At 36.3% G+C, this 23,946-nt stretch overlaps 1 protein-coding gene across 18 annotated transcripts in view; it reads right to left on the reverse strand.

Annotated features, from left to right (window-relative positions):
- The window catches only part of VPS13C (vacuolar protein sorting 13 homolog C), a 202,616-nt gene that overhangs the window by 120,669 nt on the left and 58,001 nt on the right, over positions 1-23,946 (reverse strand). For 17 of the 18 annotated variants that reach the window (XR_010151392.1, XR_010151394.1, XR_010151393.1 and 14 more), the window contains 7 exons: positions 21,061-21,123; positions 12,166-12,295; positions 11,491-11,585; positions 5,364-5,506; positions 4,327-4,519; positions 2,965-3,079; positions 1,856-1,992 (listed from right to left, as the gene is read on the reverse strand). Coding sequence is in view for 14 of the 18 variants with exons in the window: in XM_054666973.2 (XP_054522948.1) it covers positions 1,856-1,992; positions 2,965-3,079; positions 4,327-4,519; positions 5,364-5,506; positions 11,491-11,585; positions 12,166-12,295; positions 21,061-21,123 (876 nt within the window). In the remaining 4 variants the exon portion in view is untranslated. Of the gene's footprint in view, positions 1-1,855; positions 1,993-2,903; positions 3,080-4,326; positions 4,520-5,363; positions 5,507-11,490; positions 11,586-12,165; positions 12,296-21,060; positions 21,124-23,946 lie in introns of all 18 variants that reach the window. The other variant, XM_063794167.1, reaches the window with a different exon arrangement.

The following is a 23,946-nucleotide window of genomic DNA, read 5'->3' on the forward strand; positions in this document are numbered from 1 at the left end:
AAGAATGGTGAAATCAGTAATGCTTTATGAAAAATGTATGGGAACAGTGCCCCAAAGAAATTAGCAGTTTACAAATAGATAACTAATTTTAAGAAGGGTCAAGACAATTTTGAAGATGAAGCCCACAGTGGCAGACCACATCAATTTGCGAAGAAAAACTTAATCTTGTTCATTCCCTAATTGAAGAGGACCGATGATTAACAGCAGAAACAACAGTCAACACCAGAGACATTTCAACTGATTCAGCTTACACAATTCTGACTGAAAAATTAAAGCTGAGCAAACTTTTTAATCAACAAAAGCCAAAACAAGTGCGCTCAAATCCGCTACAGACAAGGGTAGAGCTTTCAATGGAAATTTTAAAAACAAGTGTGCGATCAAGATCAGAAGCATTTCTTCAAAGAATTATAATAAGAGATGAAATATGGGCTGGGTGAGATGGCTCACGTCTGTAATCCCAGCACTTTGGGAGGCCAAGGTGAGCGGATCACTTGAGGTCAGGAGTTCGAGACCAGCCAGGCCAACATGGTGAAACCCCATCTCTACTAAAAATACAAAAATTATCCAGGTGTGGGGGTGCGTGCCTGTAATCCCAGATACTTGTGAGGCTGAGGCAGGAAAATCACTTGAACCCAGGAGGCAAAGGTTGCGGTGAGCAGAGATTGCGCCACTGCACTCCAGCCTGGGTGACAGAGCAAGACCCCATCTCAAAAAAAAAAAAAAAAAAAAAAAAGAGAGAGAGATGAAACATGGCTTTCCCAGTACGATCTTAAGGACAAATCACAATTAAAACAATGGTTACCATGATGTCAAAATGATCCAGTCAAAGCAAAAGCAGACTAGTCAAGAGCAAAGGTCATGGCAACAGTTTTTGGGGATGCTCCAGGCATTCTGCCTGTTGACTTTCTGGAGGCCCAAAGAACGATAGCATCCGCTTATTGTGAGAGTGTTTTGACAAAGTCAGCCAAAGTTTTAGCAGAAAGACACCCAGGAAAACTTCACCAGAGAGTCCTTCTTCACCACGACAATGCTTCTTCTGCTCCTTCCTCTTATCAAATAAGGGCAGTTTTGTAAGATTTCCTATGAGAAATCATTAGGCGCCCAACTTACAGTCCTAATTTGGCTTCTTCTAACTTTTTTTGGTTTCCTAATCTTAAAAAAAAAAAAATCTATAAACAGCACCTATTTTTCTTCAGTTAGTAATGTAGAAAAGACTACAATGACATGATTAAATTCCCAGGACCCTCAATCCTTGAGAGATGGACTAAATGGCTGGTACCATCACTTACAAAAGTGTCTTGGACTTGATGGATCTTAAATTGAGAAATAAAGTTTATGTTTTTTTATTTTTATCTTTTAATTCCATTTTACCACAAACTTCAAAGTCCCCTCATATATTTGAAATTGTCACCTTTTACTGGAGGCTTGGCTTTCTACGAGATTCAAAATCCAAAATCCAAAAGTTGTCTTGCTCTACTTAGTTACTGACAGTGGTTTAACAAATATATATTCATATATGTACAATTTCCTATTGTCAAATATATAAGCAACAAATAACACCGTATAAGCCCTGGAAACTATGAAAACTACGAATGCTTCTTTCTAATTAGGAAAAGGCAGATGTAATCCAGTCCTTACTGTCAAATCACCCTACCACTACAGAAAATTTGGAGGTTTTTTGTTTTAATAGTCATAAAACATATATAAAATACTCCAAGCTAGGCTTGAAACACAGGCTAAAAAATAAGTCTACATTTAGTTTAGTGAACTCTGAAGAAAAAAACAGCAAACTGTTGGAGAGTTAGCTAGCAAGCAGGTCAAAGATGGGCAGACAAAAAAATGCATATATACCTACCTGAAATGTACCAAAATCTAAAATCAGAAGATCTGACTTTTCATGGTGGAAACCTGTCTGTGGAACTACTAGATAAGAAGGCTTCAGATTTATCCTTAAATCAAGGACTTTTCGAGTTTCAATAATATGTGTAAGTCCTAAAGACGTAAGAAATAATGACAGATTAGATGGTCAAGTTGAAATATGTAATCATATTATTAACAACTAGAATAAGAGTTTTACTTGAAAAGTATTACAGGTCGGGCGCGGTGGCTCACGCCTGTCATCCCAGCACTTTGGGAGGCCAAGACAGGCAGATCACGAGGTCAGGAGATCAAGACCATCCTGGCTAACATGGTGAAACCCTGTCTGTACTAAAAATACAAAAAAAAAATTAGCCGGGCGTGGTGGCGGGCGCCTGCAGCCCCAGCTACTTGGAAGGCTGAGGCAGGAGAATGGCATGAACCCAGGAGGTGGAGCTTGCAGCGAGCTGAGATTGTGCCACTGCACTCCAGCCTGGGCAAAAGAGCAAGACTCCATCTCAAAAAATAAAATAAAATAAAAAATAAAAAAAAAAGAAAAGTATTACAAAGGAGTATTACTTTTTCTCACAAATTAGATTCTCAATTCAGCATGTAAGGTGAAAACTGCATAGAGTCAATGGTAAACAATCTTATTATAGCACAGTATAGTAAACCCAACATAGCTAGTATTTTATGTAGGGATAGAAGAATTTATTATTTCCTTTATTATTATTATAGTTGGCTTGAGTTTAGAGGTCATGTTATACAAAAGTAAGTATCTTTCAAACTATATTCACACACAGTGTGATTAACAGTTTCTTAAGAACTGAGATGGAGGGTTGTTTTCCATCTCAAGCTCATTCTGAAGCAGGAGTTCTTAACTGTAATGGCAGGAAGAATCATCTGTGCCCGATATTATGCTCTTTCTCACCCAGTCTATCAGGTATATTTGATTTTGAGAAAGCCATGTCCACTCTATACTGTAATACAGCCTGAGTTTAAAATAAAGAAAAAAAGCAACATAATATTTTGAATACAATGTTTACATTAGAGTAGGCAAAATTTTTCAGCTTAGCTGATGCTTATGTAGACACTCAAATTCTTCACCTGTAGCTGTTCTCTCCTTAATTTCTTCCAGCTTCATCAATGTTGCTGATGTTATTTGCTCAAGATCCAATCCCTTATTTGATTGAAAGAATTCAACCACTGCATTGACAGTTTTCTATAAGAAAATTTTTTTAACATAACCAAGTTACACATGGTTCTTTCCATATTGTAAACTTCAAAGTTTCACCTCAATTCTAAACAGCTGTAGCTTTGAACTGTGGAACTCCTAAGATATTCTGTCCTACTACATCTCCCTTTGGAGTAAAAGAGAACCTGGAGAAAGGAAGAGCCTAAGCAAGCTTACTGGAGAGGCAACAAATGTGCACATATCATTAAGGTGTAAAGTATGTTCTACAGCGTCATATGGATGTAGCAGCAGACATTACTTCTAGTTTTAGCCTCCAATTAGTCAGAAGATGAAACACTACTTCTCTACCCTGTAATTAGATTCCCTTGCACTTTGAAGTTTAGAAAATTAAGAGGAAGAAAGCCATTCAGCTCTTACCTACATGCCAAATTTAAACTTTTAAAAAATCAGAGATCTTTCCAAGATGAAAACAGTTCTGGAGACTGGCTGTTCAACCATGTGAATGTACTTAAAGCTACTGAACTATAAACTTAAAAACAGTTAAGATGTTAAATTGAGTTATGTGTATTTTACCACAATTAAAATTTTTTAATTATAAAATATAAGGAGTTCTGCAGTCTTTATATGCTGTCCCCCCACCCACACACACACACTTTATTTAGCTTTCAATCGTAAAGTAAAATTACATCAGGGATCTCAACAAGGTGGGGCGAACCTACAAGTGATGCAATGAGTAGTGAACCATATCCATACTGATGACTAACTTGAGATGATGGATAAGATAGCATGAATAAAAGGTAAAGTCATAGATACAGAACCTGAGCCAGAACTTCCAATAACATCTAAACATCAATGCTTTTTTCCCTTGTGAACAATATTTAAAATTCTTTTAATCACTCCTAAAGCTCTTTGAATTTGTTCCAAACATTGAAAGAAAAGAGAAAATACACAAAAAAGAACTGGAGTAGGAAGTAAATGTGTAACAACTTGGAAGTAGTTGGCAAATAAACAAGAATTTTTAAAAGTATATTAGATTTTTTTAAATTTAACAAAGGCGTAGATAAATAAACCTTGGAGTAGGGAAAAATGTATTGCATATGAAAAAAATCAAAATTAGCCACTGAACATATACTGCTTTTGAAACAAGAAAAACCTATTAGGAAACTTACTTATTAAGTAAATAAATGTTAAATATGAAAGAGGAGAAATAAGAAAACAGTATGTCAGAAGTATAAGATGATTTACATAAGGAGTTACTTTCTCCTTGCACTTACAGCATCATAGATGACCTCCACAGGCTGGGACTGAAGAAGCAGAGTCTGGTCAGCAGGACTATCCTCCGGATTGGTTTCAAATTTAATTTTAAGCAAGGATGATGTAGTGTCACCAATTGAAGCCACAAGTGATGGCACAATATCCTGCTGTCTCAAACCTGTTATATACCAGTGTTCTAATTTCGCTTCTACCCTATAATCCAATGAAGAACAAGGAAAGATGCAGACAAGGTCTTTTGTAATCTAATGGACTAAAATTCAAATTTCCCTTTAAAAATATCTTTGAGAACCAGGGCCATCCATGCACATTATCCAGAGCTGAAGCTCAACCTCCTTAGCCAGGCATTCAATTGCTCACACACAATCTGGTTTGCTGCTCTTGTTGTTTTAATTAACTCCTTTCATCTACATGAAAAACTCACTTTAGCCAACTTTAGAATACTGTAAAAGTTCTGATCACTGTTGTATGAATAAAAGATCACACGACATGGATGAACTCCTCTCCCTATTTCTATGCCACTCTTAACACCCTCTTACTCCACTCCAGCTTCTCCTAGTCATTTCCATTCAGCTATCCTAGGCCTTCTCCTAGCTCAGTTATTCTCTTCCACAACTAAGCTCTTGTAGCATTAACTATGAGGCATTTAATTTTACAATACCTTCTTACCTTAGAGCTGTCTAATGTTATATAGTTCTTGAATTATTACTTTTTTGTATATCTTTTATCAGCTATAGCACACATTTCTTGAAAACAAAAACTTACTGTACTTGTCCACAGCTTTTACAGTATTGAACCTATAAATTAAATACTATCCAATAAATATTCACAAAGGAAAGGAGGGAGGGCAGAACAAATGATGAAGTACCCACACAGCTCCACAACAAAACAAGAGCAAATATAAAAAGGCTATCTTGACATATACAAGGAAAAGAAATTAAAGAGCTGGCACTAATCATTTTTAAACCTGAATAACACACATTTTTTGCCTAAAACTATAACTAAAAGTAAAAATTGAAATAAGTTTTTAAAAACTTACTTAAGTGCTTGTGCTCCTGGTCGCTGAGATACTTGAGTGCCCAGGCCAATTATCTGAATTTTTAGTATTTCTGGAATATTCTTGTTTTCTCTTATCATAACAGAGGTGCTTACTAACTTCAGGGTCATTATATGGGCAACATACTATACAGAAAGAATGAAATTAAAATTGTTAAAGTTTAAATAATTATTACTTTCTTTAATAATTTCTTATTTATATTTGCTGAATTATAAAGCAACCTAACAAATACAGCATGGCAGGTTCTGGCATCCATATGCTCACCATAAAGGAAAAATTCTTCATTTACAAATTTATTCAGTATAAATTACAAAATTCAATATAAAATTGTCCACTCAAATAGGATGCTTACAAAAGATCTAGAAATTCATTTCTCTTAAGTTTTATTTTATTTTATTTTTGAGACAGAGTCTTGCTCTATTGCCAGGCTGGAGTGCAGTGGCACAATCACAGCTCACTGCAACCTCCACCTCCTGGGTTCAAGCGATTCTCCTGCCTCAGCCTCCCGAGTAGCTGGGATCACAGGTGACCGCCACCATGCCAAGCTAAGTTTTGTGTTTTTAGTAGAGATGGGGTTTCACCATGTTGGCCAGGCTGGTCTCGAACTCCTGACCTCAGGTGATCTGCCCATCTCAGCCTCCCAGAGTGCTAGGATTAAAGGCGTGAGTCACCGTACCCAGCCCTCTCTTAGTTTTAAAGGTTATAACAATGAAACAATTACAAAGCATTTTGTGGCATAAAGATTCAATTCAGCAGCTTTTTCTGAAACAAACTAAGTATTTCAGAATAAACCTGTGGCTGAAGGAAAGAAACCTATATAGAACATCTGCTTGATTTCTGTGCAGAGTTAGTAAGACACTGAGAAAAATAAATCCTGACCCCAAAATTACTGAGTCAAGATTGGAGGTAAAACAGAGAACCAGGGAGATGATCCTGGAATTTGGGGACCTGTTTCTCCTAGAGGTATTTGGAAATTTCAAAGGGGACAGCCTAGAGGCTGTGAAGCTAGGCTAGCAGGGTCAAAATTGGAAATCAGTTCCCACCAAAGGGTAAAAGCACTGCTAAAACACATTCTTTTGCCTGGGACCCTAAAGGGCTATATCATAAGAGTAAACGTGAACTGGAAGCAGGCAGACTCCCATGATCTGCAGCACAGCATCAAATCATCTCAATACCTACAGTAACACTGATTGGTGCACGTATACACATACACACACACTCACACACACACTCATACACAGGTACACACACACACACACACAGGCTCACTAGATTCATGACAAATTGGAACAAAAACCAGCAGAAACAACAGAAAATAGATTCACAGGAGCTCTAGACATCGAGTGTCTAATTTTAGACTTACTCAGACTACTAGATTTACTAGGGTCAAAGACATAAAAGATAAAACAGAGCATGTTAGCAAAGAATTTGGAAGCTATAAAAAAAGAACCACATAGAAATTCAAGAACTGAAATATACAAAAGCCAATTAAAAATTCAATAAATGAGTTTAACAGTAATATACAAAGAGCTGAAGAGAGAATTAGAGGAAACTAACCGAAGAATAAACAGATAAAGAACTTGGAAATACCTCAGAGAAAATAAGACACACAAGAGATATTACGAAAAGATCCCACTATGTACATTAGAAGTACCAAAGGATGAAGGATAAAAGAATGATGGGAAATAAAACTAGGAAGTGAGGATTTTTTTCCCAAATTGATGAAACCTCAAGATGTCCAAACAGTAAGAAGTCCAAACAGTATAAACAAAAATGAATACATATCTAGTCACATCACAGTAAAATTACTGAACATCTAAGGTAAAGAGATTTTCTTAAAAATAGAAAAATGAGAGAGATGGGTGGAAATTACCTTCAAAGTGATACCGTAAGACTAACAGCTGAATACACAAAAGAAAATGCAGGCCAAACAACAATGAAATTATACCTTCAAAACTCAGAAAATCATTAACAACCTAGAATTCTATACACAAAAGTATCCTTCAAAAAATAAGGAAAAATAGAGATATTTTCAGAAAGACAAAAAAAAATTTAAAAACTCCTCACCAGCAGAACTGCATTCAACAAAATAATATAATTGGTATTGTTCAGGTAGAACGAAAATTACTGACAGATGGTCAAAGACAAAGAAAGGAATTATGTGACTGGAATATTCGATATTGCTAAAATTACAATTCTCCCCATAATAATTTACAGATTCAATGTAATCTCTAACAAAAGCAGCATGTACTTTTGAAAACACTGATAAGATTATTCTAAAAGGTATATATAAGTGGAAAAGGCCTAAAATAGCCAAAACACTCTTAAAAAAAAAAAAAAACCAAGGCAGAGGTCTTACTTTAAGACTTATAAAACTATAATAATCAAGTGTATTAGTCCATTCTCATGCTGCTAATAAAGACATACCTGAGACTGGGTAATTTATCAAAGAAAGGTTTAATGGACTCACAGTTCCACACTGCTGGGGAGGCCTCACAATCATGGCAGAAGGCAAGGGAAGAGCAAAGACACTTCTTACATAGCAGGCAAGAGAGCTTGTGCAGGGGAACTCCCGTGTATAAAACCATCAGATCATGAGAATTAACTCACTATCACGACAACAGTATCGGAGAAACCAACCCCATGATTCAATTATTACCACTTGGTCTCTCCCTTGATGGTGGTGAGGGGCGGATTATGGGGATTACAATTCAAGATGAGATCTGGGAGAGGACACAAAAACCTAACCATATCAACATCATTAGTCATTAGGAAAATGCAAATTAAAACCACAGTCGAGGAACATATCAAATCCACTAAAATGGCTAAAATTAAAAAGCCTGGCAATATCAAATGTGGTCAAGAATATGTAGCAACTGGAACCAGTGGTAGGAATATAAAATATTACAACTTTTGGAGAAGTGTTTGCCAGTTTTTAGAAAAGTTATACATATTTACCCTATGACCCAGCAACTCTACTCCCAGGTATTTAACTCAAGAGAAGTAAAAACATATCTCCACCAAAGACTTGTACAAGTATGTTCATAGCAGCATTATCTGTAATAGCCAAAACCAGAAACAAAAAAATATATATCAACAGGAAATAGATAAAAAATTATGGTATATTCATACAATGAAATACTATTCAGCAATGAAAAGGAACAATCTACAGACACATACTCAACATGGATGAATATCAAAAACATTATTTTGAGCAAAAGAAGATAGAAACAAAACAATGCATGAACTGGAAAAAGTAATCACAGTGACATAAGTTATAAAGTGTTTGTTTTGCAAGGCAAAAGAAGAAAAATGACTGGAAAGGGTTACAAGGGAACTTTTTGGAAGGATGGAAATGTTCTCTATCTTGTTTTTGTTGATCACCACATAGGTGTATTCAATTGTCCAAATTCATCAAATAAAATTTAAGATCTGTGAACTTTATTGTATGTAAATTCTTCCTCAACCAAATTTTAAAGACACTTATACAAATCCAACAAAAGATGTTCAACTTCTACAGATAAAATTATAAAACATTATTAGAGGAATGAAAAAGAGGTAAATAAATGGAGCCATGTGCTATATTTATAGGTTAAAAGACTCAATACTATAAAGACATAAATTATCCCCAAATTAATTTATAGAGTCAATAAAATCCCAATGAAAATCTCAAGTTTTTATAGAAACTGAACAGCTGATTCTAAAATTTATATGGAAATTTTAAGGACCAAGAATAGAAAAGGTAATCATAAAGAACACGAGAGTTTAAAGATTTCTACAACAAGGTCAAAGGACTGATTACAAAGTTACAGTAACTAACACAGAATACTACGAAGACAGACAAATGGCCAATGGAATAAAGCAGGAATTCCACAAATATGGACACTTAACTGATGATAAAGAGGTAAATGGAGAGCAGTGGCAAAGGCAACCGGTGCTGTGTAAGGAGACAGCTATATGGACAAAAATTGAATCTTAACCCCAACTTCACACCATACACAAAAATCAATTTTAGATAGACCATAAATCTAAATACATAAAGCAAGACAATATAAAACTTCTAGAAGCATAGTTTCATGACCTTGCAATGAGGAAAGACTTTTAAACAGGACACCAAAAGAGCATTAGCCAAAAAGGAAAAGATTAATAAAGAAAATAAATATTATAAATAAGAAGTCTAGCCATCAAAAGATATTATTAATGAATGAAAGTGGGGATGGGAGGAGTGGTGGCTCACGCCTGTAATCCCAGCACTTTGGGAGGCCAAGGCAAGCAGGTCACTTGAGCTCAGGAGTTTGAGACCAGCCTGGGCAATGTGGCAAAACCCTGTCTCTACAAAAAAAAAAAAAAAAATACAAAAAATTAGCTGGGCATGGTGGCACATGCCTGTAATTCCAGCTACTCGGATGGCTGAGGCAGGAGACTCACTTGAACCCAGGAGGCAGAGGTTGCAGTAAGCCAAGATCGTGCCACTGCACTCCTGCCTGGGACAGTAAGACCCTGTCTCAAAAGAAAAAAAAAAACAGAGAATGAAAATGTACTTCACATTGTGTGCAGACAGACTTGCAACACAACTAAAAATGAAAAGCCAACCCACGTTGTTGGGGAAGATATTAACATCTAACTAGCAAAGGCCTCATATCCAGAATATATAAAGAATTCCTACAAACCAATAAGAAAAAAAGACAACCTAATAATGAAGAAGAGACTCAAAACCCACTTTCATAAAATAGCATATCTAAAGACCAAAGACCAATACATACATAAAAAGTGCAAAACCTCTTTAGTCATCCAGGAAATGCAAATTAAAACCGTAATATTACAATTACTTTTGCACCAACCTAATAATACTACTATTCATCCCCATTTAGAATGGCTAAAATTTAAAAGATTGATAATGCCAAGTGCTGGTGAAGATGTGAAGCAATAATTATCCTTGCATACAGCTAGCGGAAGTGTTTTCCACATTGGAAAACTATTTAATATGGTCATATCCTATGACTCAGCAATTCCACTCCTCAGTAAACGTTATCTTACACATCCACACTAAAAGACAGAAGTTCAGAGCAGCATTATTCATGATAAACAAGAAACAACCCAAATGTTCATCAACAGTACAAATAAATAAGATGTGGTATTTTCAAATAACTGAATCCCATACAGCAATGAAAGTTAGTAAAATACATCTACTGCAACAACAGGGATGAATCTCACAAGAACAAAACTAGAAACAGAAAATATATATTTTATAAGGCCATTTATAGAAAGATTAAAAATATGCAAAACAAAATAACAGTGTTGGTAGTAAAAAACAAAAAGAAATAAAAGATATGATTACCATAAAAATCAAGGTAACGGTTACCTTTGGAGAAGCAATGATGGGGGATGTAGGGACTTCTAAGGTGACAGCAATATTCTAAATCTTGACCTTGATAATAATTGCATACCTGTTCCCTTTTTAGTCAATCAAATAGGCAGTACATTTTGGTTTTGCTTACATTTTTATATATGTTATGCTTCACAAGTTGAAAAAAATTTTTTAAGATAAAATTTTTTTAAGATTCAATTTAGCACTATAATAAGTACTTTTGTCAGGTTATTCTTATGTTCACTAAAACTACTTAAATCTAAAGTTGGAGGCTGGGCACAGTGGCTCACCCCCGTAATCCCAGCACTTTGGGAGGCCGAGGAAGTCAGGTCACCTGAGGCCAGGAATTTGAGACCAGCCTGGTCAACATGGCAAAACCTCCTCTCCACTAAAAACACAAAAATTAGCCAGGCAGGGTGGCAGGTGCCTGTAATCCCAGCTACTCAGGAGGCTGAGGCAGGAGAATCACTTGAACCCAGGAGGCAGAGGTTGCAGTGAGCCAAGATCACGCCACTGCACTCCAGCCTGGGTGACAGAGCGAGACTCCATCTCAAAAAATCAAATAAAATAAAGTTGGAGAGAGAATTTTAATTGGTAAAACCTGACTGAAACATTCAACCATTAAGTAGCAGAGTGGAATTAATAACATTTTTATTACTTAAAAAAATCAGTAACTCTAATCCAATCCAATCTAATATAGTACAATGAGACAAAATTCCTTTAAGCCACTTAAATAATTACCTGCTTAGGTAAAGTTAGGTTGTGGGTACTCTCACTATAACCAATGGCAGTGAAGAGTTTATCTTTTTCCTCTGGAGTCATAAGGTCATCAATAGCTATGAAAAAACAACATTTTAAGAAATTAATTGCTTCCATTTTACAAATATAACTAAAAAGACTAACCAAACTAACAAGTATCCTAAAATCAACAGACACAAATGCTAAAGCAAAATTAGCCAGGTAATATCCTCTAATATACTACAACTTTGACCAAACATATTCTATTTGCTTGCTAAGGTCAAGAAAAGGCAAAGAGACACCATTAAGGAAATTCAGTTCTAATATATGGGTTTTAGAATTCCCTAAGTATTTTAAAACTTAAGTGAAACTTGTAATTGAATATCTATGCAAAAGGTAACAAAAAATGCTAAATGTTGAGATCTTTAAATTTAAACATTTTAAATTTGACATAAATATTATTTCACAAACAAAAAAATCAATGTTTTATTTTAGTCTAAGTTTTATTTTAGATAAACACAGGAATATTCCAGCCTGATGTATTTGCTTATATATTTACTATACTGAGGTAATTTATTTCAAATGTATTTCAAAATAAAATTCAACAGGGAAGATATAATTTACATAGTTTTTTTTTAACTTAACACTGTACAATAAATTATTTGACTTGGAACTTACTTTCAGGAATCAATGATTCTTCGTCCTTTTTCTTAGACTCTTTCTTACCCCAAAACCCACTAAACCAGCCTCCACGTTTCTCGCCTGTGTCAGCAGACTTTTTCCTTAATTTTTGCCCAGACCGAATCACCTAAAAAATAAAAATTAAAAAATTTACTTTAAGAATGTTGCCCTCTTCATTTTCAGGTGTAGCCTGGGAAAAAAACAATGGTTCTTTTTTTTTTTAACGCTACGTAACATTGCACCAGTCAAGATCGTAAATGATGCTCACAACATAATTTAGTTAAATGCAGTCCCCCTATTAGTTTATTAATACTTCTCACACCAACTGATAGCATTTTGATGAGGCTGCATGTTATGAGCAATACAGTTAAGGTTTCAAGTAAAATATTTCTAAGCAATGTGACTTCCAAATTCTTCCAAATTTTTAAGTTAAGAAGCCACCAGAACTGCATGTTTATAAAACGAAAAGTTCCTTGAAAGGGAACACACCCAAAAAGTATTAATTTAAAACAATTATATTTCAGAATTCATATACAAAGCTGGCTTGCCAACTAGGACAGTGGCAGAAGGAGGGATATAAATTAAAATAGTCCTTAAATCTAATTTCACCCTCTTTTCTCAACAAATCCTGACTTGATTTTCTATCGCTCCTTCTCTTTGCCCACTTTTCAGAGAAATATGGATGAATAACCAAAAGGCAGAATACAGGGATAAACAAAATAAAGGGGATAAGTAATTTAGATTATATGTTCTCATTCCCTGAATAAGTAAATTTCAATAATTTTTCCACTTAAAGTATTTGAAATTGGTAGTGAATCGGTAACATATTGTAAGCCTCTGTGTGTAATAAAAAGTGGAATAATACAAAAGAGAAGATAAAAGTAAAGAGTTGAATTCTATAGTAAAGAGAATAGGTTTGATTGGTGAATGTAAAGATTAAGGATGGGCAAAATGTTAAACTTTTGTCACAAGCTAGGGATGAGTATATACATTTTCAAGCCCTGTTTGAAACTGCAAGATGAAAGTAAATGACAAATCAGCTACTGTGGATACCACAGCTCAGTGGTATTCAATCCTTGCTGCACAAAAGAATCATCTAGAAGCTTTATGAGAAAAAATGCCAAAGCCAAAGCCCGACCACACAACAATTAAATCAAATCTTGAGAGAGTGGGTTCTCTCTCAAGAGAGAGGTATTTTTTTTTTAATTCCCCTGGTGATTCTAACATGCAGCCAAGGTTCAGAACCACTGAGATGACAACAAACTAGTTTCCTTCAACAGCAGAGATCATGATAAAGGGAATTAACTGCTTCAACAGTTTCACAAGTAGATAAAACCGAGCTTTTTTGGAAATGACACCCAATTAAATGTGTATCATCTGAGTTTTTCCACTTTTAAGAATCTTCTATGAATTCTTTTAGGGAAAATGCAACCAGAAACTTCAAGTTTGAACCTCTCTTAGATACTGAGACTTAATAAATAGATGAATTCATGAACAGTTTTTACAAATCTAAAAGCAGAAAAAGCTAAAAAGCATTTGCATATTTTATCAACATCTCTTTTAACCAAACTGATAGCTTTAAGTTTTAAAACGGCAGGCACTAAATTGTATTTTTTCATTGTTACCATATTCTTAGCTACCATAAAAATTATTCTTTATAAAAATAGATAATACTTTTTTTACACTTTGGGGTAAAGAAGCCATTTTATTTTGGAAAAAAAATTAACTGAAATTAACCTTTTTAAAATATCCTAAGAGACATCAAGATAGTATGGCGACAAACCCCAACATTCAACTTCCTCCCAAATCTCTACTTAAATATCTGAAAACCTTTAAAAGAAAGATAAAGCCATTATTAGCATTAGCATTGAAATCTTAGTTAAAGGTGTGATCAGCATGCTACAAATTTCAAGGAATTTAAAAATAAACTGAAAATTTTACACATAATAAAGAGAAAAAGAGATGAATTAGTAGGAAAGCACACAATCAAAAATACTAATTTCAAACACAGAAAGGCTATGAAGAAAATGAAGTAACAAAGAACAGTGAAGAAAAGTTTTCCTACGTTTGTCAATTACCATTTAAAAATAAATAAGAATTAATATTTAAAAATATGAGAGCTGTCACAGAACTATACACACACATACCAATGTCAAATTCTTGGTTTTGGTATTGTACTATATTATGTAGATGTAAGCACTGGGAGAAACAGGTGAAGGGTACACAGGACCTCTGTGAACTATCTTTGCTACTTATTGTAAACCTATAGTTATTTCAAAGCATATATATATATACACACATATATATATGAGACCAAAAATAAATAAAAATATACAAATGAGACCTAAGATGAAGATGGATGCAGAGCGCTTTCCCTTTTCCTCAATTACCCCCTTGTTGCCTTCACTTCCTTCTCTGTCCAACTAAGTTGCCCATGGTAAATAACTTCAGCCAATCCTCCGCCTACATTTTAAACTCCAGCCCTATGTACTTTCCATTACAATGAAAAAAATCAATGTTAGATAGGTCAAATTGCCTTCTCTTCTACGTCCATCCTTCTTTGTCTACTGCATCCCAATATTAGTTCTCTTTCTTCACTTTTTAAGCAACTGTAGCTGGTACTAAGAATACACATTTAAGCTAAAGCAACTTAAGTCGTGGAGGATTGAAATTGTTTCCTCCAGTGATTCATTCCTCTCTTTCATAGGAACAATCCCCAGCAGTAGCAAATACCTTTTAAAATATTCATACTTTCTGACCTAATAACTTGTACCTTGGGGAATTTGCCTGTGAGAAAATAAGGGATGTTTGAGAAAATGCAGAGATAAGGCTATTCATTGTAGAGTCACTTACAATTAAATATAGCCAGTGAGAAACAGTGAAGCAAATTCTGGTATATGCTCAGAATGGAATACTATTCAGCTATCTTTTTTTTTTTTTTTTGAGACGGATTCTCACTCTGTCACCCAGGCTGGAGTGTAATGGCATGGTCTCGGCTCACTGCAACCTCCACCTCCCGGGTTCAAGCGATTCTCCTGCCTCAGTCTTCCAAGTAACTGAGATTACAAGTGTGTGCCACCACACCCGGCTAATTTTTGTATTTTTAGTAGAGACAGGGTTTCACTATGTTGGCCAGGCTGGTCTCAAACTCCTGACCTCGTGATCTGCCCATCTCAGCTTCCCAAAGTGCTGGGATTACAGGAGTGGGCCACCACATCGGCCTCTATTCAGCTATCTTAAATGATGTCAGATAAATGATTCTGCTGACATTGAAAATGGATACAATTTTTTTAAAGAAAGAAAAGCAAGTTACAAAACCTTCTCTTGACTCCACATTGTCCACCACTTACTGCTGCATTTATCTGCTCTGCTTACAGCAAAGAATCATACTGTTCCTACTCATTGTCTCCCATTCCCAGTCGTTCATGCTCTCTCATTCCTATCAAGCTTCTGCCCACATTATTCTATAAAAATTGCTCTTAAGTTACTTCTTTATTACTAATTTCAGTGAAAGTTTTAGTTCCATGGTGGCATAAGCCCTCTTCAACCCAAATAAAACTTCTGAACAAAATATAAAAAAGATCTACCCGAGATTTTGAAAAGTAAGCAAAGCAGGCAAACAGTAGAAGGGGTCACAATTTGGAGAAGTGACCTGCACAAGAGTGAGTTTTCCATGACGTTTGTTTTTCTCACATGTTGTGCCCACCCCATTCCACCCCACCACCATAATCTCCCATTTCTAATGTTCTTGCCCTTGAGCATGGGCATGACTTGCAACTAGTTTCTAAACAATAAAATATGGCAAAGGTAATAAAATATACTTGATTCTGTGTACAATGTGTATGTTATATACATAAGACTTTAGTGACCATCTTGCTGCAGTTTCTTCTTTTGAAGGAGAAAGCTGCCATGTTATGGTTGTCTATGTTGGGAAGCCCATTAGGCAAGGAACTGAAGATGATATTTATAAGCTGAGGGCAGCTCTAGCCAGAAATCAACAAAAAGCTGAAGCCTTCCATTCCACAGCCACAAAGAGCTAAATTCTGCCAAGGAAAGTGGATCCTCCATCAGTCACGTTTCAGATACCATAGTCCCAAACCAACATCTTGCAATATTTTAAAACCTTAAGCAGAGGACTCAATTAACCCATACCTAGACTCCAGACCCAGAGAAACTCAGAGATAATAGCTATGTGTTGTTTCAAGCCACTACGTTTGTTATACAGACATAGAAAACTACTATACATGGCTCTGCCCTGAGCAAGGGCCTCACCATGGAGCAGAGCAGAGGAACATGGAGCACAGTTGCACAGGCAGCTAAAACCCTGAGAAAAACTCCGTATTTCCGGCCAAGGAACCAGTAAATGGAGTTCATGAAGGCCAGAATGTATGTGAGAAAACCCTGGCAGGGAAAGAGCTGGAGAAGGGGATATCTCTTAATTCTGTATATGAACCCGTCCAAATCTCAGTCTAATACAAGCTTCACATATGTGAAACTAACCCAAACCAAAGTAGCAAAGGTCTTAGCCACATCAACTAATATGAACCATCTGCACAAGTCTCAAACTAACCCCAGTAATATTCACGTGTAGAACAAACTCAAACTTACATACCAAAGGTTTAAAGAGCTGAACTGAAATCTGAACCACCATCCACAGAAGGCAAACACAACTTAGATTCATAACTTAACTAGGTTGTACACTAACACAAAATGTCAACATTTTCCAGAGGATTATAACAAGATCCAGAGATTATATAATAATCACAATGTCAAAAATACAATCCAAAATTACTTGACATATGAAAACAAATAAAACTGAAAATGTAACCAATTCTCAAGGAAAAGATAATCATCAGATGCCAATAATCAGATAACTTCGATGTCTGATAGCTGGAACTATCAGAGAGGCACTGTAACTATAGTACATGACATAAAGGCAAACACACTGGAAATTACTAAAAAGATTGGAATCTTCAATAGAGAAATGCAAACTATAAAAAAAAACTCAATAGTAATTTTAGACCTGAAAAATATAATATCTGAAATTAAAAACTCCCAGGATGGGTTCAATAGCAAAATGAAGATGACAGAAGAAAGACAGAACTTGAAGACAGATCAACAGAAATTATCTAGCCTTAGAGAGAGAAAAAAGATTGCAGGAAAAAAAAAAGAACAGAGCACCAAAAGGTCTAAATACACACACACACACACACACACACACACACACACATATATATATTACATACACACACATATATCTTATATATGAATACATATATCTTATACATATGGGTGTTTTCATCCTTGCCTATATATTTTACATACATATATATATATATATATATATATATATGTATAGAATATAAAATTAAGAGTCCAAATAATCAAGAGTGCAAAAGAAGAGAATAAAAAGAAATTGGTGCCAAAAAATTACTTGAAAAACGTCATGGCTAAAAATATCCCATATTTAGTAGGTTTAATGTTCAATTCTGTCCTATCTTAGTTAAAAAATCAGGTGCAGCTGTCACAGTTGATCACTTTCTCTTCCTTGAAATTCTTTCTTCACTTGAATTTGAAGGTGTTACATTCATACAGCTTCCCTATTACAACTCTGGCAATCCCTTTATGGTCACCTTTGCTGGTTCTTTCCCATCCCTCTGATTGTAACAATAGAAGCTTTGGATCTTTGCAACTCTCCTCTTCTCTAGCTATTCTAATTCCTGAGGTGATCTCATGCAATCTCATGGTTTTAAAGAAATCCATGTGCTGACCCTTCCTACATTTCTATATCCAGCACAGACTCCTCTTCTGAACTCCACATAATTGCCTACTCCACTGCCCCTCTGAGGTCTAAGAAATAGCTAAAACTTAATAGGTCCCAAACTGAACTCACGGTCTTCTCTCATCTCACTCAAGCTTGTTCTGTCCCATCTTCCCCCTCTTATTTGACAGCAAATCCATCCTTCCAACTGCTCCAGGTCAAAATATTTAAAGGCATTTTTTACTCTCTCTCCTACAACTCACATCTAGTCAGTCAGGAAATACTGGCTGTACCCTCAAAGTATATCTAGAATCTGACCCTTTCTGATCACCTTTATTTGCAACCATTCTCAGTAAAGCTACTATCACCACTCATCTCAACTATTTCAATAGCCTCCTAACTGCTCCCCCTGTCTTCACTCTTGCCTTCCTTCCTACAGTCTGCTTTCAAAGTAGCCAGGGTGAATTTTAAAACTTATGCCAGATCATATCACCCTGTTTCAAAACCTACTATTAGTTTCCCAATTCAGAGTAAGAGCCCAAATCCACACAATGGCTTATAAGATGCTACACAATCTGGCAATCTCAACTCCCACGAGCAGCCCTCCCATTCCTCTGCTACCTTACTTCTCTGACCTCATCAACCACCACTCTTCCCTCTCTCAGGACTCCAGTTAGTTTCCTGAATGAGCCAGGTATGTTCCAACCCCAAAACCTTTAAGCAGTTACACTTTATTAATTCTGCCTGGTTATACCTTTCCCTTAGATACCTTTCTGGCTGATTGCCCCATGTTCTTCAGGTCTTTGCTCAAATGTTTCCTTGTTAGTGAGGCTTTTCCTGACAACCCTGTTTAAAACTGCAAATCATTATCACTGACTAGCTTCAGTGCTCCTTATATTCTTTCCTACTTTATTCTTATTGAAGTACTTATTAACCTTGTCCCCTACAATATAAATAAAAGATTTTTGTCTGTTTTGTTCATTTATGTAGGCTAATGCAAATGATAATGACAATGAAAAAAAATCACGTGTTTAGTAACTGCTATGTGCCAGGCACATAATCATTTAAGTGTTTTATATGAATTATGAGGTACTCCTAATAATAACCCTAAGACATAGGTACTACTAATTAATCTCATCTCACAAATCAGGAAACTAAGGCACAGAGGGGTCAAATGGCCCAAAATCATATAATTAGTAGATGGCAAAGCTGGGATCAGAATCCAGACCATCTGACTCCCAAGTCTATACTTTTAGTCATAATGCAAGCATAACAGACACTCAGTGAGTACTTGCTAAATAAATGAACAAGTGTAGAGATGACCCTTGAACAACATGGGTTTGAACGGCATGAGTGCACTTATACAAGGATTTTCTTCTGCCTCTGCTACCCCTGAGACAATCCTCCTCTTCCTCCTCCCACTCCTCAGCTTACTCAATGTGAAGACCTTTATGGTGATCAACTTCTACTTACTGAATAGTAAATATATTTTCACTTTCTTATAATTTTCTTAATAACATTTTCTTTTCTCTGGCTTACTTTATTGTAAGAATACAGTGTACAATACATATAACATTTAAAAATATGTGTTAATCAACTATTTATCAATAAGGCTTTCGGTTAACAGTAGGCTACCAGTAGTTAAGTTTTTGAAGAATCTAAAGTTATACACAGGCCAGGCATGGTGGCTCATGCCTGTAATCCCAGCACTTTGGGAGGCCAAGGCGGGTGGATGACCTGAGGTCAGGAGTTCGAGACCAGCCTGGCCAATGTGGTGAAACCCCATCTCTACTAAAAATACAAAAATTAGCCGGGCATGGTGGCACATGCCTATAGTCCCAGATACTCAGGAGGCTGAGACAGGAGAATCGCTTGAAACCTGGGAGGTAGAGGTTGCAGTGACCCAAGATTGCGCCACTGCACTCCAGCCTGGGCAACAGAGCAAGACTCCATCTCAAAAAAAAAAAAAAAAGAGAGAGAAAGTAGTTATACACAAATTTTTAATTGTGTGGGGGCTTGGCGTCCCTAACGTTCAGTTTGTTCAAGGGTCAACTGTATATGCCTTAATCTCATTTAAAAGTATGAGTAAGTACATGGACATCTGTAACTATAAAAAGGACTAAAAGGATATACAGAAAGGTATTAACAGTAGTTACTTTTAGTTTCTGAGATGAGTGTTTTTGTTTTATCTATATTTTCTAACTTTTCTACAATGAGTTATATTGCATTTGTAATTTTTTTTTCATTACCAAAAAGTCATGTTACAGAATCTTAGAAATGACATGGAACACTGCGCACAAGGCATCAATAAACAAGCAGTTATAAAACATTATCAGTAGATCATTTCCAATTTCAGAAAGAAAGGAAAAAAAGGAAGAAAGTGAAGGAAAGAGGAAGGAAGGAAAGGAGAAAAGAAAGATGAGAGGGAGAGAAGGAAGAAGGAAGGGAAGGAAGAGGAAACAAAGAAAAAGTAAAAAAAAAAAAAAAAGGAGATAAAAAGCATAAATAAGCAGGTATATAAGCATGGGAGAAAAACTGATAGCCAAAATGATCACAGTGGTATTCTAAGTTGTCAGGATTATAGATGTCTTTTATTTACTTTCTTCTTGGAGTTTTTCAGATTTTTCATTATAAAATTTTCTAAGTGGCCAGGCGCAGTGGCTCACGACTGTAATCCCAGCACTTTGAGAGGCCGAGGTGAGTGGATCACCTGAGGTCAGGAATTCAAGACCAGGCTGGCCAACACGGCGACAACCCATCTCTACTAAAATTACAAAAAAAATTAGCCGGGCGTGGTGGCACACGCCTATGATCCCAGCTACTCAGGAGGCTGAGGTAGGGGAATCACTTGCACCCGGGAGGCAGAGGTTGCAGCGAGCCAAGATCACGCCACTGCATCCCAGCCCGGGAGACAGAGCAAGACTCCATCTCAAAAAAAAAATAATAATAATAATAAGGTTTTTTTTCCCCTTCATGTTAGTGGCTTTTTTTCAGTACTCCAGTTTCTTTTCTCCTGAGACTAAATTAAGCAATAAAAACCTCACCTCGTGAAACTTCAATTTCTTGATCCTAGGTTTAAAAGCGGGCATTAACATGTTTAAAACATAAAATCAGCTAATAAAAATGATTACCTCAACTTGTGCTTGTTGCCTTGCTAAAATTATGTTAAAAACATCTAGAGTCTTCTCCAAGTCCTGTAAAAAACAGAGGCACTTGTAAACAAGAAATTTAATCATTAGATAAAAGAAATTTTTCTTTCATGATTTCTAGGCATATCTAGTCCATTATCAGTACCTGTGACCTAATGAAAGTATTGGTATAAATTTGAATGTATTCTAGACTTTTAAATTTTTTAATTTTTTACAGTAAGAGAAAATAAGTTTTCCAAGAAAATAAATCCTCATTAAATATAGTATGAAAATAATTTTTCTGGAGACCATTATAATTAACACATAGACATAAATGCACATGAAAACAAGAATATTTAGGAAGGGGACTTGTTTTACATATCATCCTTATGATTCTTACTTCTAACTCCCCCCATTCTTATCATTACATAGCCATTGTACTAAGGGTGACATTACAAAACACATAATATTTAAGAATGTAAAATTCTGCAAATCAATAATTAGGCTAAAGTAGAAACTGATTTGAGGCATTTATATAAAAGTACGTGGGGGAATCCAACATTAACCAGGTGACCTGTGTTCCAAGTGCTTTATGTGCTGTCTCATACAATTCTCACCACTCTGTAAGACAGATATTGTTACCATTTTATATACGAGAACACTAGACCTGAGAGTTTGAGAAACTTGTGTCCATAATCAGAAGGACACTTGGTAAATATCCAAGTCAGTACTTGAACCCAAATCCATCTGACGCCAATAACTACGCTTTTTCTAATATTTCACACTGGTGATTGTGATATACTTCAGAAAAATAGGAATTCAACTCATTTTTCACATTATGAATCATTGCTAGAAATAGTTCTATAACTGAAATCAGAAGACATTAAGCAAATTATGTATCCAGTGTGTTTCTACCTTTTATTTTTTTGATTATTTGTTTGTTCGTATTTACTTTTTTATTATTAGTATACTTTAAGTTTTAGGGTACATGTGCACAATGTGCAGGTTAGTTACATATGTATACATGTGCCATGCTGGTGCGCTGCACCCACTAACTTGTCATCTAGCATTAGGTATATCTCCCAATGCTATCCCTCCCCCCTCCCCCCAACCCACAACAGTCCCCAGAGTGTGATGCTCCCCTTCCTGTGTCCATGTGTTCTCATCGTTCAGTTCCCACCCATGAGTGAGAATATGCGGTGTTTGGTTTTTTGTTCTTGCGATAGTTTACTGAGAATGATGATTTCCAATTTCATCCATGTCCCTACAAAGGACATGAACTCATCATTTTTTATGACTGCATAGTATTCCATGGTGTATATGTGCCACATTTTCTTAATCTAGTCTATCATTGTTGGACATCTGGGTTGGTTCCAAGTCTTTGCTATTGTGAATAATGCCGCAATAAACATATGTGTGCATGTGTCTTTATAGCAGCATGATTTATAGTCATTTGGGTATATACCCAGTAATGAGATGGCTGGGTCAAATGGTATTTCTAGTTCTAGTTCCCTGAGGAATCACCACGCTGACTTCCACAATGGTTCAACTAGTTTACACTCCCACCAACAGTGTAAAGGTGTTCCTATTTCTCCACATCCTCTCCAGCACCTGTTGTTTCCTGACTTTTTAATGATTGCCATTCTAACTGGTGTGAGATGGTATCTCATTGTGGTTTTGATTTGCATTTCTCTGATGGCCAGTGATGGTGAGCATTTTTTCATGTGTTTTTTGGCTGCATAAATGTCTTCTTTTGAAAACTGTCTGTTCATGTCCTTTGCCCACTTTTTGATGGGGTTGTTTTTTTCTTGTAAATTTGTTTGAGTTCATTGTAGATTCTGGATATTAGTCCTTTGTCAGATGAGTAGGTTGCGAAAATTTTCTCCCATTTTGTAGGTTGCCTGTTCACTCTGATGGTAGTTTCTTTTGCTGTGCAGAAGCTCTTTAGTTTAATTAGATCCCACTTGTCTATTTTGGCTTTTGTTGCCATTGCTTTTGGTGTTTTAGACATGAAGTCCTTGCCCATGCCTATGTCCTGAATGGTAATGCCTAGGTTTTCTTCTAGGGTTTTTATGGTTTTAGGTCTAACGTTTAAGTCTCTTTTTTTTTTTTTTTTTTGAGACGGAGTCTCGCTCTGTCGCCCAGGCTGGAGTGCAGTGGCGCGATCTCGGCTCACTGCAAGCTCCGCCTCCCGGGTTCACGCCATTCTCCTGCCTCAGCCTCCTGAGTAGCTAGGACTACAGGCGCCCGCTACCACGCCCGGCTAATTTTTTGTATTTTTAGTAGAGACGGGGTTTCATCGTGTTAGCCAGGATGGTCTCGATCTCCTGACCTCGTGATCCGCCCGCCTCGGCCTCCCAAAGTGCTGGGATTACAGGCGTGAGCCACCGCGCCCGGCCACGTTTAAGTCTTTAATCCATCTTGAATTGATTTTCGTATAAGGCGTAAGGAAGGGATCCAGTTTCAGCTTTCTACATATGGCTAGCCAGTTTTCCCAGCACCATTTATTAAATAGGGAATCCTTTCCCCATTGCTTGATTTTGTCAGGTTTGTCAAAGATCAGATAGTTGTAGATATGAGGCATTATTTCTGAGGGCTCTGTTCTGTTCCATTGATCTATATCTCTGTTTTGGTACCAGTACCATGCTGTTTTGGTTACTGTAGCCTTGGAGTATAGTTTGAAGTCAGGTAGTGTGATGCCTCCAGCTTTGTTCTTTTGGCTCAGGATTGACTTGGCGATGCGGGCTCTTTTGTGGTTCCATATGAACTTTAAAGTAGTTTTTTCCAATTCTGTGAAGAAAGGCATTGGTAGCTTGATGGGATGGCATTGAATCTGTAAATTACCTTGGGCACTATGGCCATTTTCACGATATTGATTCTTCCTACCCA

Source organism: Pan troglodytes, chromosome 16 (assembly GCF_028858775.2).
Source record: "Pan troglodytes isolate AG18354 chromosome 16, NHGRI_mPanTro3-v2.0_pri, whole genome shotgun sequence".
Taxonomy (NCBI): Eukaryota; Metazoa; Chordata; class Mammalia; order Primates; family Hominidae; genus Pan; species Pan troglodytes.